The following is a 14,973-nucleotide window of genomic DNA, read 5'->3' as shown; positions in this document are numbered from 1 at the left end:
GACCAAAGGAGTTCCCTCCCTCTCAGCACTCTTTGTCCATGCACTGACAAGATTAGGAACTAAGTAAATTGCTAGAAAGCCCTTTACTTCCCTTCACCTACTCTAAAGAGGAGAGGATATTGATCTCCAACCGTTTTACTTGAAGCAGTTCTGAATTATTTTCTAGTCATTAAGAATCAGATAAACTAAATCACACCCAGGCCCCATGGCAGGTGGTATGATACAGCTGCAGAGTCAAACCAGATGATTCTGCAAAGGAAAAGTCCAGTGGAACCTTATCCATCCCTGACTCCTGAGTGCCTTCTCCTAACCACATTATGAATTATGCTCATGTACAGAAGCCGCACATGAGATTAGAGTCCAGCTTTCCTGAATGCTTTACAAAACATCACAAGGGGTTAAATATAAATGTTCTTAGTTGATTTTAGAATAAAGAGATAAAACAGTCAAGGAAAACACAATTTTCACTTTCCTCATTATAGATAGGGACTAGAGAGACCATGACTAATCAGAATTCTTAATATCTTTCCCAAAATTTTACTACTTTTTGATCAGATCCCTAGTGTCTTAAGAAGAGAAGAGTCTGGTGTCAGAGTTTGGCTCTAAACCCCCATCTCAGAACTCTTAACTAGGATCAAAACATTTTAAATTATCCTCTCTGCTTCTCCCATGTAACAAGAAAATCTCCTCTGCCTTTCCACAGACATTTGTGTGCCCTTTACCTTATCAGTGGCTGGTGTAATGCCACCAGGGACGCGTGCACCGTGACGGAGATCACTGACAGGTGGAAATAGTCAAACATGACAGGGACATGGTGGTGCAGACCTCTGCAGGGGTGGAAGTGAAGACACAGTGTACGGCTGCTGATCATGGGGATTGCTGGAACATCCCTCAGCCTGGAAGGCAAAGAGGTTTAACAAGGGTTAGTGGAGGCCTGACTTGTCACAGCCTGTAACATGCTACAGGCAGCAGACTGAGATGCATGAGGGAAAATCTGATCACTTCCCAGCTTCATAAGGGTTAACGTAACTGAAGAGTATCTTATGTTGTACTTATGACAAGCATAAATATAGATATTAAGAGATATAAAATAACATAGATATAAAAATATTAATCTACATAGAATAGAAATAGAAATAATAAACAACATATGCAGAGTTCTATATGAATATGCTGTATAAAAAAAGAATAGGTGTGATGCATTTCCAATTTTCCCTGGTGATTGACCTTGATGTCCACCTATGCAGTAGTTCTGGGGACATCAAGAACTAAACTGCAGAAGGAAAAGCATTTAGCAAATTGTTCAGATTATTTGGGTGTTCATAGATGGGACAGCTCACTATTTGTGATTTTCAGTGTAAGAACAATCAGTTCAGTCAATTTGGGAGAGAAAAAGTCCATTGTCAGACACAGCTGAAAATATAGAGTACCTTTGCAGATTGTTGTTCTGAAAAAAATGAGTAGGTGAAGTAACTGCAGAGAAACAGTACAAGCTGGATTAGTTTCTCCCTCTCCCTCTCTCTCTCTCTATTTAATTTTTTCCAGTAAATAAGTCAAGACTTTAATTTAAGGTTGGTTTGTAACTATTCCAGAATAACTATAACTAACATGCCATCTGAGTCACCTACAGGGCAACAGACTGAGCTGTAAATCTGGAGTGTGCCTAACTACATCCTTCCAATGCCAGTGAAACTTCTAAAAAGGAATTATTTTACAGCATTAAAGACCCTTCTGAAGTTAAATGTTTCCCAGAGCTAAGAGAACCCAGGATGAGATGGTTGTGCATGGTACATGGTTAGTCCCAAGATTCAATAAGCTTTGTAGATATTGCTTTCTAAAAATCCCTACTTTTGTTCACACTAAATCAGAATAATCTTTCATATAATAACAGAAATTAAATGTGTGTGTTAGAATACAATTTCACAACTCAAATGTTTCAGTTCTTTTTATTCTTGGCTATCATTTAATGTTTCTTTTTTCTCTCAAGACCCATTAGCATTGAAGGTTCGGTCTCAGCTGCCTGAGAGAACAAGTTTTTACATTTTGTATCTTGAAGTTAACTGAAACATGTTCCTGAAATTTAAGTTCTCTGTGGGTACGAATAAAATCACATGGGGACAGTCTCAGCATAAAACACAGCTCAGATGATTTCTTTGCACTCCCTCCTACTCCCTGTAAACACTGCTCAAGTCATTGGAAGACTTTTCCCTGAATCAGTGGGGCTGAATAAAATCTGGGATCACACTTCCTACTATGTCTCTGAAAGGGATGCTACTCCCACTTCACCTAAGATCATAAGATCAAATGCAGTTAGAAGAAATCAAATTCAATGGGAAGGCTCCGTCCTCTTGAAAAAAAAAAAAAAGAGACAGCTTTTTTTTCTTAATAGGAGAAAACTGCTTAGCATGTCCATACTTCTGTCTTCAGCCAGAAAATACTTCATTGCGTCCTGAGACAATGCATTCCTGAACCACAGCCCCTACCTACGTGGAGGTCAATGATGATATTCCCTTTATCAGCAGGAAAAGATAGAGCAACACTTAAAACCTTTGAAAAACTTACACTTAAAGGAAAAAAATGTTGTTCCTTTAAAGAGGAGTATGAGATTCATTTTCAAATACAGAGAGGAGAAACAGAAAAGCTTCAATACTGAGGCAGAGGGAAGACTTATCAAAGGCATTCCTTTTTACAAGGAACTCTCATTTCATCAGAGTCATTTCACAGTTGAACAGCATCCCCCCTTACCAACTGAGCCTTAAAACAGCACTTACTGTTGTTCACTATCAGTAAAGTGCAGGTCCAGCTTGAGCTGAAAATCTGCCTCATTCAATGCATCTTCCACCTACAAAAGGAGAAAGACAAGGTTACTTGTATAAGTTGGCACCTACAACATAGAAGGCAAAGGTGGGTGGGTTTGTCTGATAAGAGCAAACACAAAGCTGTGCAACACCAGCAGCATCCCAGCACAGAGAGAGAAACAAAACCAATGTGGCAGTGAGTTCAGGTAATTGTTGAAGGAGTCAGAGGGAACCAGAGCAGTCAGAGGTGCTATCTGCTCCTGGATGCCATGTCATATCAAGAAAATCACTCCAGACAAGAGTTATCAGAGTGCACAAAGCTCTGCATTTGATGGATCCTTGCTCTTTCCACACCAAGAGTCAGAGGAGCTTTGCTGGGGCTGCTCTCCCTCATTGAGTGAGTCTTCCTTTGAGTTGTCTTGTCAGCTGAATGACAGCAGGGACTGGGTTTTCTTGGATGAGTAGTAGCCATGAATTCTTCTGGTTACCTACCTGTAACTAATTCCAGGTCTAAAGTTTACAGTTTAAAACAATTAGAAATGGCTCAAATAATTCTGGCAATTTCTGATCTCTCATCATTAGCCTTTTAGGTTGTTTCTCAGCAAACCAAGGCTTTTCTGCCTCCCTGTCACTCTTTCTTTTCCTTCACATATTTATGGAGGTAGTTTGCCACGGATCCTCATCTAGACCATTTTCTTTCCAGAATTCAAAGACTTTTGTTGTTTTTAAAATGTTCAATTAACAGAATTTTAACTGTTCGCTTTGTTGCAGTGTGCTGAGCATAGCTATACATGGCAGAATTCTGCTCACCAAAACCACTAAAGATATCATGTGTAACTCACTGATACCTTCATCTAACTCATCTAATAGGTCCCACAAGGAAAATTACCCTTCTTTTATTGTAAATAAAGTAGTTTAATTGGATTTTTGGAAACCGTACTGGAGCTGCTTGTTTATTACCTTCACCTGTAAAGAGCTACACTGGATTACACATCCCAGCTTGGCACAGTTAAAAGAACTCTAATCAATGGAAATAAATAAATTAGAATGGAAGAAGGATTAAGCTGACCATCACTCTCACCTTCTTTCGTTTGAAATGTCTTTTTTTCCCCAAGAAAAGTAGGTTCAATAGAATAAAAATAAATAAATAAAATCTATCAACCAAAATGGAAACATGAACAAAGAAAAAACCCAAAATATTATTTTTCAGTGAATGTAAGTATCCTTTGTTGTGTGCCAGAATACAATATGAGATTCATGGGAATGCAGGTGGAAAACTGAAGTAATTACCAGGGAATATGGTACTATATGGTACTATAGGTCCAATTTATTTTTACCCAATTTTTGACACAAAAAGGTGAGGTGAAATGTAAAGGTTCTGTCTTCTGCCAGTGGAAACCAGTAAGCAGATGCATATGGTGAGCTGCTGCATCCTTAGGTACAAGCTGGAGAAGGACAACTGATTTCTGTTTGTGACTGTCTCTTTCCATTGATAGTAGATAAAGCCTAGAGAAATATCTTGGTCTAGATACAGTTGCATTTTAGATGACTCAAATTAGGCAAGATGAATTCTACTTTCCAGGACTGATCATCCCCCCCTTCACAACAGACCATACCAAAAAGGCATCATCAGTGGCATCTAGCCTGTTCTGACAGGTAAGTCATAAAATACGTAAACATAAACTACATTTAGGTGTTTCAAAGGTGAAACTGTATCTGCAATGTACCTTTTCCTGTTAAAACAAGAAAATCGAGAGTGAAGGATCGATTGTGCTTTGACAAAAATTATCAAGGATGAAAAATAAAATCCCTTCTGAAGTAACATCGTATTTCTTCTAGCATGGCCACAGGCATGGAGATGTGAGGAGAAAATTCCCATTTCTGTTTACTGAAAATGTGCTTTCTCCATTGTGATTGTCTCAAAACACCTGGAAGTATGCCTTTCATTAAAAAAAAATATACAGAAAAAGAATACTTTTTCCTATGTAATGACTTGTTGTCACTAAAAATCACAGTTGCTGGCAGTTGCCAAGAAAATAATGATTACTGAAGTTACTGTCTGAATTTAAACTAAGAATTCAGTGTAGGGCTTTAGACAAAGCAAACCTCCTCCTCTGATAAAGGGGATGAAATTTTGGGTCTGTGCCTAATACTGCTGAGCACCTGCAACTGTCACTGAGATCTGAGTGTGTGTTGAAAACAAGTTCAGTAGCTGGTGACACTCACTCAAAACACCTTGAGGCAACGAACAGATGTCTGAGAGATACATGTCACTGCAGGGGGTTGTGCAGTGAGGTTTATGAATAGGATATTTTTAATCCCCAAACTGTATTGAATTCAAACTGCTCAGATTAGTGACAAAAAACACGTAAAAATCAATCACAGTTCTCATTAGAGAAGAATAACCTATTTTCCTTGTTATATTGGGGAAGTAAATATTAAGTGAAAATTCGACAGTTGATCAAAAACTGGACTCTTCATGAAGAAATATCATTCCAAGGTTTATGCACAGGTTGAGACACAACAGAATTTCTTACATTAATTACCTGACATGTTACTATACAGCTTTGATACCTGCTGGACTTTTTTCTGGTATCATTTTTTTTTTACTTATTTGAGGCATATGTGCCTAAAACCCTTTACACAGGAAAACAAAAAAAAAATTGGCCTTTCCAAAGCTCATAGAGAAGGGGAACTGAAATTTCTATCATTCCTTGGTCTCCTCTATGAATTAAATTGTCCTTAAATGAAATATTGTTTTGTTATTTTAGAACTAATGGGACTATTGTGTTTTTTTCCACAGTTATCCTTTACAGATTGTACAATTTTCCAAAAGTATGATAGACTATCTATTTGTCTTTTCTCCTGAAAAAAGGTTATGCATTTTCACAACCAGCTCCTTAAGAAATTAACCTGAAAAATTTATCTGGAAGATAATTAGTGTTTGACTGATTAGGCTAAGCAGTGTCCTCCCAGATGCTCTGTAAAGGGTCTTCCAGTGGTTTTTTTTGTTTGGTTGGTTTTTTTTTAATATAGTTTCTTGACCTCTTAGTTGTATTAATAATTAAACAACTTGTGAAAGAGAAAATAAAGATCCATCCCTGGAAGTGTTCAAGGCTAAGTTGGATGAGGACCTGAACAAACTGGTCTTCTGGAAGGTGTTCCTACCCATGGCAGGGGTGTTGGAATTAAATGGTCTTTAAGGTTCTTTCCAACCCAAACTATTCTATGATTCTGCAATCTGTGTTTGTAGAAATACATTCATATTTAACAAGGAATATTTTTCTGTTCTGTAATATTCAATACATCCAAACTCCTGCCTTGGGCCTCATAGCTTGTGCAAAATCCCCCAAATTCATCTCAGAGCACATCTAATATTCCAGAAGGTGCTGTCAACAGTTCAGACTGTTTGCTAACCTTTACCTGTCTTGTCAAAGGGCTGTGCTCATAGGGATATATATTTTATTAAATGCTTTTGAGAATCTAAACAATAGAAAGTATTTGCATATGAAAAGTAAAATTATTTTATACAATAAAAAGTATTTACAAAGCAAAGGGTTCCACTTTCTGTTGAACCGGCCTGGACTCAAATCCATCATTTCAGTTTTGCATTCTAATTTTTCAAGTTTACATTCATGTCTTTGGTTTAGGTTTTGAGAGCTGTGATAACACTTATTACTGAAGCTTCCTGCATTCTTGTGATGTACCTCCCTAAAATTTAACCATTTAGTCAGACTGTCAGACTGAATGATCTGAATGTCCAAGCTCACTTAATTTTTCTGGAAAGTATAAAATCTAATATACCTTGATATAACAGCTTGCCACACTCTGTCCTCTCCCTGCGACGAAATTGTCCCTGAATGGAGCCAGCAAGCATGGAGCCAGACAAGTTATCTTTCATTGCCTGATGAAAGAGGCAAACCTTCTCCTCTAATAAGACTGAAAGCAAAAGCTTATGAAAATAAATTAGACTTCTTTTTAACAATAAAGGCTGCCTCAGCCCTGCAATATTGTGTCCTATGAATTCAAAAAATGCTCTATGCTGGGATAATATAGAAAAAGGCATTTAATAAACCAGAAAGCTTTAAAGCACCATTTATATGGTGAAAGGTGTGTTCAGTGCCACTTCTTGGCAGATAATAGAGGTTTCTTCCATTTAATACCAGACAAAAAACCCATGTATTTACATATTTAAGCTTATCTAGGGTTATGCTAGTGGAGGGGAGGGGTGGGAAAGAATTTAAAAAATCCAGTAGCAAATAATCTAATCTGGACATTCACACTGGGTTTTGTTGTTTAGGTATTTTTTTGTCTGAGCCTATCTCAGCAAACTGTCTCATGAGCAAAACTATCCAAGTGCCAAGAGGAGAAAGCACATTTCTCCCTTGTTATAATATTAGATAATTCCAGCTGTGACAGTAGAAACTGCATGGACCATATGAACTCAATACTTCCATTACCCAGACAAACTCCCTTGCCTATTTATCACAACTTCCATTCACACTAAAAACAGGGAATAGAAGCTTCACCCTCAACCAAGAAAATTCATCATAGCACTTAACTGGCACAAGAAAGGATTCACATTTGTTGTGTTTTAAATACATTAAGAATTATGAACAGAGAAAATATTTAAAACACTATATGACAGAGATACAAAAACGTCTCTGAATAGTTGTGGATATAGTTGTCTTCTGAGCATAATGCCCAGTGGAGTGGCATATAGCTGTCTTTCCCACATTTATATCAAATTTCTAAAGTTGTGTAGGAAAAGACATCAAAACAGAAAAAAAGAGGACAATTGCGCTAATGCGCTCAATACTCAGAAATTTTTACGGACCTGTATTATTTTTGTATTTGATTCTTTAGAGTGTCTTCACCAACTCACCTGGAACAATAGACCTGTTTATCCTCTAATTCTACATCAGCGAGAACCCAAAGCAACTTTATCACACAGAAGAATGGAGTTTCCCTGTGAAGAACCAGCATTGGGCCTCTTCCCAAAGGATCTATGGAAAGCCAAGTGTCTCCACACAGCACATCAAGAGTCATAATTATTTTTAGCTGTGAGGAATTTTGAGGGCCTTTTTTATTTAGCATTTTGCGAGGTGCACAACTTTTCTGAATAATAATGCAAAAATCATCAGAAATCATCCATGCTCAACACAATGGAAACTGCTATTATTTGAGGGGAGGGATGTTTAGTCAGTGATTTTCCACATGGGAAGGATAATATTTGGTTAAGTATTTTAGGACATTTTCCTAGCAAATATTGATAAACTTGCATTTAGTAATTTTTCATATAAGCACAAACAATTCTAAGGAGGAATAAATTGATGAAACTATCTTAAAAAAAAATCAAACCAAACCAAAACAACAAAAAGAAAGTGGGAGAGAAAAGGAAGCACATTAAGCTTAAATTAGGTTCTCCAGCTGTTTTAGTTTAGATCTGTATATAACACATATATGTGGGTTAAAATAGACCAAAAGACAATTTTAAATCTCTTCATGATCAAATACAAAGGACAGGTGAGTGCCTCTGGCTGCAAGTTCACGATTCGCACTGGCTGTGTGACTTATAGGATCTATTTTTGATGTTATGTTGACTTTGCAAAGATGCCGATGTTGTGTTTCTTGTCATCACTGAGGGCAAGGACAAATGCCATACATTTTGTGCCTGCCCTTGGGCGAGCGAAGCAGAGCTATGACACTTTAGGACAGACCTGAGTGCTGTTCTGCTATGACACTTTCTCCCCTTTCTATTAAAGATTACAGTAAAAAAGTATTCTCTGTGAACAAAAATTGCTCTCGTAGCTCTCAGGAACAGGAGTTACCCCAGTAGACATTGTTTTCACATCAGTAAGGGTGAGCTAAAGGTGCTCTATGAGTTGGGTGGCACTTTTCTTGTGTGGGTGCTCTGTTAGCAGGAGTAGATGGGAAATGAGGAGAAGGATCTTGATACAGAGCTATTCTAGCTGAGGTACAACAGAAAGCAAAGGGTTTGTACATGGACTATAAGGAAGGGCAAGCTCCAGCAACTCTTCCACACAATCCTGCAATCAGGAGCCCTAAGCAGAAAGGTCAGAAGACCTCTGAGTGGTGGAAAGGGACTGGACAGCTGCAGCAAAAAACAGTGACAAGAGAGAGGAGGAGTGACAGCTGTTGACTAAGGGATGGCTCCCCATGCTCAGCCTCTCAGAGAAGGGGATGGAGAGTGGAAGTTTGGATGCCAGGTGGCAAAAACCACAATGTGACCACCCTGAGGGTCCGATGGTGAAAAGCCTTTATTCACAGCGACAGAGGTTTTTATGGCTTCTGGGGGAAGGCTCAGGAAATAGGGTGTGATTGGGTAAGGGCTCAGGTGGAAGGGAGTGGCTTGGGTACTTTGCTAGCCAATGGGAGAGTGGAAGGATCAAAACCCAATAGGAACCCAGGGACTGGGGAGAGACAGGTGAGACAACCCATGGGATTAGATAGAAGCAGGGCTGGCTATGTGGGCAGAACTACATGGTGCTGATCAGGGAAGCCACATGGGTGCCATGTGCTGGGGAATAACAAAATTTAAAGGGAAACACGTACAATAAAAATGCAAGTCCTAAGCTTAAACTTTAACAGTCTCTAATTTGTCTGATTCTGGAGGGTTGCTATCATCTCATTTCTAAAGGTATTCTTTCCATGTTTCATAATTGGGGCTTTCTCCCACAGAGGAGATGATAGTAACAATGGATGGCAGTAGTAGCTGGTCCTAGCAAGATGCAGCAGTCTCAGTTTTCTCAGGTGGGGCTGATCTACACAACTACGTAAAATGAATGATCTGGTGCAAAAATGACGTTATGGTTGAGACACTCGAATTTCTGATAGACTGATTTAGCAGACTGTCAACATCTTATTCCACTGGAAAGCGAAGGTGTTAGCCTACTGTTCATGATAGAGGGTCACAATGCACAGGGTCTATCTGACCTTGTGCAGAAGTTTACGGTGTCAGCATTTACAAATCACAGCAGGCACCCTCAATCTCCTCCTAGTGCAGCTGCTGTCACATTGGTCAGATAAATGTCCACCAGCTACACTGTGAGACCTCTAACAGCACATGGACCTCATGACAACTTCTTAAATGAAGTTACCTGTGCAATGCACACTTAAAGTTAGCTAAGAGAACTCCCACCTCTCCTGGTTTTAATGTGCATCCCAAAACAACTCACCCTTTCGCCATCCAGAAGCAGGTGCACTCTGAAGTTCATTGATTCATTGAGAATGATCTCTTCATTTCTGTACAAAATCTGAAATATTCTGCTGTAAACGTTGTTTTCATGAACGCAGGCTGAGCAAAGGCTGGAATCACCTGCACAAAACACAGACTCCTGGTGTGATTTCTGAAAGATTATTTTTTCTCCTGTGACTTCATTCTAGGATTATTTAGGCACTATTCGTAATTAAACATAGCATTCTCAATAATTAATGGTAGTGAAGCAGACTGTTATTGTGGGTTGCAGGTTCCTAAACACAACATTTAAAGAAAACAAATGTTAAACCCTAGGCAGGCTGGATTTCAAAACAAGAATAGCTGATCCTGTGACAGCACTTACCCCATTAACATTATTTCTAATAAAAGCTAAAGCATCAAATATCTTTTGGGGAGGTCTGCTACCCAGAACCATGAGGACTGTGGGTGTTCACCTCTGAAATTTCATCTTTTATCCGATGGGAGCATCTTTCAGAAGAGGGAGTTTTGTTAGGGAGTTTTATTGTCATCTCTGGTGCTCCCAGAAGCTACTACCTGGGAGGGGGGGTCAATAGTCAATAGCAGATCTTGAATGTAGAGACTGGAAGTGTAGAGGGATCTTAAGTTAAAATACAGAAACATTAAAAAGCAGTCATTTTTCAAGGTGCCTGTGTAATCCTTCAAGCTCTTGACACAGGTGAGAGATGTCAGTTTGGTCCATAAAACTCAGATAAATCTGAGGAACTCAAGAACCAAAACCCTAAAGTTCTCCAGATTCAATTTCAGTCAATAGCTTCATCTGTGTGATGATGTATCACACCATCCCAAATGAAAATCACATAAACTCAGGTGGTATTTATCCTTTCTAACTTTTTGGTGGCTCCAGTGTATGTATTTTATTTTGGTTTCAGTGGAACCTATGGAATTTAGGACTTAAAAAAACCCCACATTGTTTATAGTGAGGCAGATTTTTGCTTTAGGTCCACTGTTTGTTGAGTAATCCCTCTTTCATTAATAGGAAAACATTGTGACTTGCTTATCAGTACAAATCCACATTGGAGGACTATAGTGAGTACTTTTCAGAGGAGCCTGCAATGACTGTGTGACTTTTTAATGAACAACTGGGCACCAGAGTTAGGTACTTTCAAGTTGTGTCCTGGCTGTTAATCAGAATCCTCTGCTAATTCTCCTTCCGTAGTCCCAGGACAACATCTTGTTGCAAAACTGACTCAGATCTGTTTTTATCCTTTTCCAGCATTCATTCCTGTAGGAATCTGAGCTTCTGAAATATAGGCCTTCAGCAAATCATATTTTGGAGCTCTCCCAACAAGGTGTGCTTATAAAGCGTATGCCACAACCAGCACTTCAGAAAGAGACATCAGGAAGCCAGAAGGCATATGCTTTTTAGACAGCATAGTTTTTCAGAGGGTGTTTTGAGTAATTTGGACCTCTGAAGAACTGTTTTGAGTCCATGACCTGTGGTAAGACAAAAGTCCAGGTGAAAAATCTTAGGGGTGTTTCAAGAGTTTCAGATCAGTACAGATCTATTTGGCTGTGCCAAAGCTACTACTTTACTTTGCAGTGCAAGAATTGTACATAATTTGCAATCGTAGGTCAGTGAGTCAAGGCTGACAGAGGAGTAAAGATTCCATGAGGTTAAGTTTGCTTAGTGGGAACAAAAAACAAAGACCAGAATGGATTTTAAAACAATTAAAAAAAAAGAAGAAAAAGGCACTAAAGATCCTGTTAGACAAGTGAATGGAGTTTTGACATTATAATGATTAGTTTTGTGATGTCCATCTGTTGGAACTGGAATAGCATGGACAAATAAATATCTTCTCAGAAAATTAAAAAAAAAAAAAGAAATCATATGGGGCAGAGTTGATTAAAGGCCTAAGACCAATAAGACCAATAAGACTTGGGGCAATTAATTAGCAGAACCACAGTGCTGTCATCCAGACTATCTTCAAATCACTTTTATTGTCTTCTCATCACTCGTCCTGCACAATAGATATGCATAAAACCAGGCAGCCTAGAAAAATACATATTTATTTTTGTGGTCTACACCAGTTAGGCTAGAATGTTTCAGCCTGATTAGCTCTTCCAAAGCATCCAGTCATGTTTTTTTAATTTAAACCTCATGATATTAGAGACACTGCAAAAATCATATTAGAGATATAATGCATTCTTCTTCCTAGCTCGAAGACAAAGGAAACTTTATGTTATTTGATTTGGATATTGATATATTGGTTCTCTTCTAGGATGGGAAGTTTAATTTCACTTTCTTTTCAAACTCACTCCTGTGCAGACCACTCCTCATGTGTAATTGCTTTAGGAGCTGAATTTGCAAGGTGGCATAAGGAATCGTTTCTCCGGAAATGTCAAAGACATGCTACAATGTTTGAGATTGTCTCAAATCAAAGTAACTATGATATTACAGGGCCAAAAATTGCTCAGTTTTAAACAGAGAGATCTACCTTTGAAGAGATCTGTCAGAGAACTATGGCAATGAGTGACTGGTCAGCCCCCCAAAATGCAATCCACCCCTACCTACTTAAATGGCCACAGCTGGCTTCTTCCTTTCTTAGATTATGACCTAAAGCTATAGCAGAGATTTCCTCAGAGGAGAGCTTGGCAGCAGGGATGTATCAGTAGTGTTGACAGCAATGCCTCTCAAGGAAAAGGGAAGCAACAACACCTCCACAGATATTGCTCTTTAGGCTGAAGTACAACTTGTGTATTGTGTGTTAAGGGTCAGATGGGGACCAGGCTGTATTGCTTTACTTGAGCTTCTCGCACTAACTAGAAGTAGTACCTGCACAAAACATACTCTTCCTCAGTCTAATCCATGAAAACATCATCCTGGTGACTTTTCCAAACTTCCCCTGGTTCCTGGGATATCTTCTGAAACTCATGTCTCTGTAAAACCTAGACTTGTCTGCTAACAGACAGTGGCAATAAACATGGCATTTGTCACAGCCGTCATTGTTCAGAGAGGGTTGTTGGCAGAAGACAGAACAGATATACCCCTGGGTTCAGGAGACATGGAAGATGCATCCCTGTGTTCTCACAAGCACCTCTGTCCTTTGGCACAAAGCACAGGATGGTGTGAGAGAGAACCATGGTGTGTTGGAACCATGGGCTTTCCCACATCTTTTTCTAGCAAAACCTCAGCTGTGCAAACAACTCTGAGTGATGCCTGCACTGCTCAGCTGTCACAGGCAGTCTGAGAAACACAGACATGGTGTGTGGGAACTGCTGGAAACTCTCACTCCCAGGTGAGAACTGGAGCTAAGACTCTACTGACCTGCATTCTCTTTATTCAACTGTTTCAAAGGCTTGAGCTTTGGTGAACCCAAAAAGTAAAGTCTGATTTTGTGAAAATGAATTTTGACCAGTAAATTTTGTTATTAGGCGATTTATTTGGGACATGTGCAGTATTCCTTAAACTAGAAGGAATCCTGCTTTTCTGTCTCTTTCTAAATGTCTATTCAGTTTACTGCTTATTGTATCTGTGTTGAATGGTTCTTCAGTTTATCTGGAAAGTGAAAGAGCTCTCAGGGCTGTAAGAACCATTGAAAACATGAAGAGGAGAGTTGTGTTCCACAGACATTTAGTTAAGAGAATGAGAAGATGAGTTTACACATCTCTCTTTTACCATTCTTTCCATGCCATCCTACCACCACTCCTAGAAATTCCTTTACAGACTATTGAGTAATGTCATTTTTTAAAAGGAAGGGAAAAAGGCTTTTCACAATTCTGCACACTTTCATACCTAGGCTGCCTGTACAGACCAGTCAGTATAACATGTTCTATTTTCCCACTCTCTCCATATAGAATTGCCCAAGATTCTGCAGATACTGTCTAGTCTACCTAATCTTCCCATCTGGAAGTTTCTATAGATGCAGGTTACTAAATATTATTTGAGTACATCGTACAGAAATTACTCATCTCATTAAAGATTCAGATTAGATCCTGAAAATTTCTCTCCTGATAATCTTACAAGAAAGGAACTGGTGCATAGGTAATCTGTAAAGAAATTTGTTACTTATTTCCAACCTAATTTAGTCAGAATAGAATCAATACTATTCTGATGACCACTGCCAAGAGGAAGGCACTGAGGTGGGTGGGGATGGAGAATGTCTGTGGCAGACGTGCAAAAGCCCCAATAGAATAGAATAGAATAGAATAGAATAGAATAGAATAGAATAGAATAGAATAGAATAGGTTTTACACCATGCCTCAGAACATAGAAGAATTGAAATAGGAAAATACAAATAAGAAAGCAATGGTTAATAAAATCTGTTTTAATATCTTTAAGAAAAAGCAATAGAACCTGAAGGACACCCCCAGAAACCTTAGCCTGCTAGAGAGACATGTGACATCTGGTCAAATCCACTTAACCACAGCTTTGACATTGGCAGTAGGTATAATTTGATACAGTCAATAATGAAATCAACTTTATTTGACCATTGTGCTATTTGTGTTTTGAAGGAGTGTGATATGCTGGAATAACTTGCCTTTCTGCTTGAAGGCCCCACTGGTGCATCAACTGAAAGTGCCGCCTGACCAGACTGGCAGCACCCCTCAGCTGGTGTAAAGCTGTGACGGGGACACAAGTTTTCCAGAATTTCAAATGTTCTCTGTGTTACTTCCCCCAACAGAACCCTTGCACCACTTCTGTTCATGTGAGGAGAGGAAGGCATTTCTAGGGAAAAGTAGTGGAAGATGTTGATAATGTTCTGCAGATAATAACTGCTCCCCTGAACTTTCTAAGATCCTAATACACACAACAGACAGATTACCACACCTTCTCCCAAACTTCAATGGTCAATTATCCCAATTGTCCTCTTTAGATAACCTAAATTCTTTGTTTTCCTTTCTCTGCTTTCATCATACCTAATTTATCTTATCTTCCTTTAACAGCCCTTTATTTGAACCCTCCTTTAGTCACTT

The 14,973-nt window shown here is 38.9% G+C and overlaps 1 protein-coding gene across 5 annotated transcripts in view; it reads right to left on the bottom strand.

Moving 5' to 3' along the window:
- The window catches only part of FAM135B (family with sequence similarity 135 member B), a 289,327-nt gene that overhangs the window by 86,063 nt on the left and 188,291 nt on the right, over nucleotides 1-14,973 (bottom strand). For all 5 annotated transcript variants that reach the window (XM_071553796.1, XM_071553792.1, XM_071553793.1 and 2 more), the window contains 3 exons: nucleotides 9,998-10,137; nucleotides 2,772-2,842; nucleotides 723-896 (listed from right to left, as the gene is read on the bottom strand). In XM_071553796.1, coding sequence (XP_071409897.1) covers nucleotides 723-896; nucleotides 2,772-2,842; nucleotides 9,998-10,137 — 385 coding nt within the window. The remainder of the gene's footprint in view (nucleotides 1-722; nucleotides 897-2,771; nucleotides 2,843-9,997; nucleotides 10,138-14,973) is intronic.

Source organism: Pithys albifrons, chromosome 4, assembly GCF_047495875.1.
Source record: "Pithys albifrons albifrons isolate INPA30051 chromosome 4, PitAlb_v1, whole genome shotgun sequence".
NCBI classification, from domain to species: Eukaryota; Metazoa; Chordata; class Aves; order Passeriformes; family Thamnophilidae; genus Pithys; species Pithys albifrons.
The sequence above is the reverse complement of the archived record's forward strand: the minus strand, read 5'-3'. Positions and strand labels throughout refer to the sequence as shown.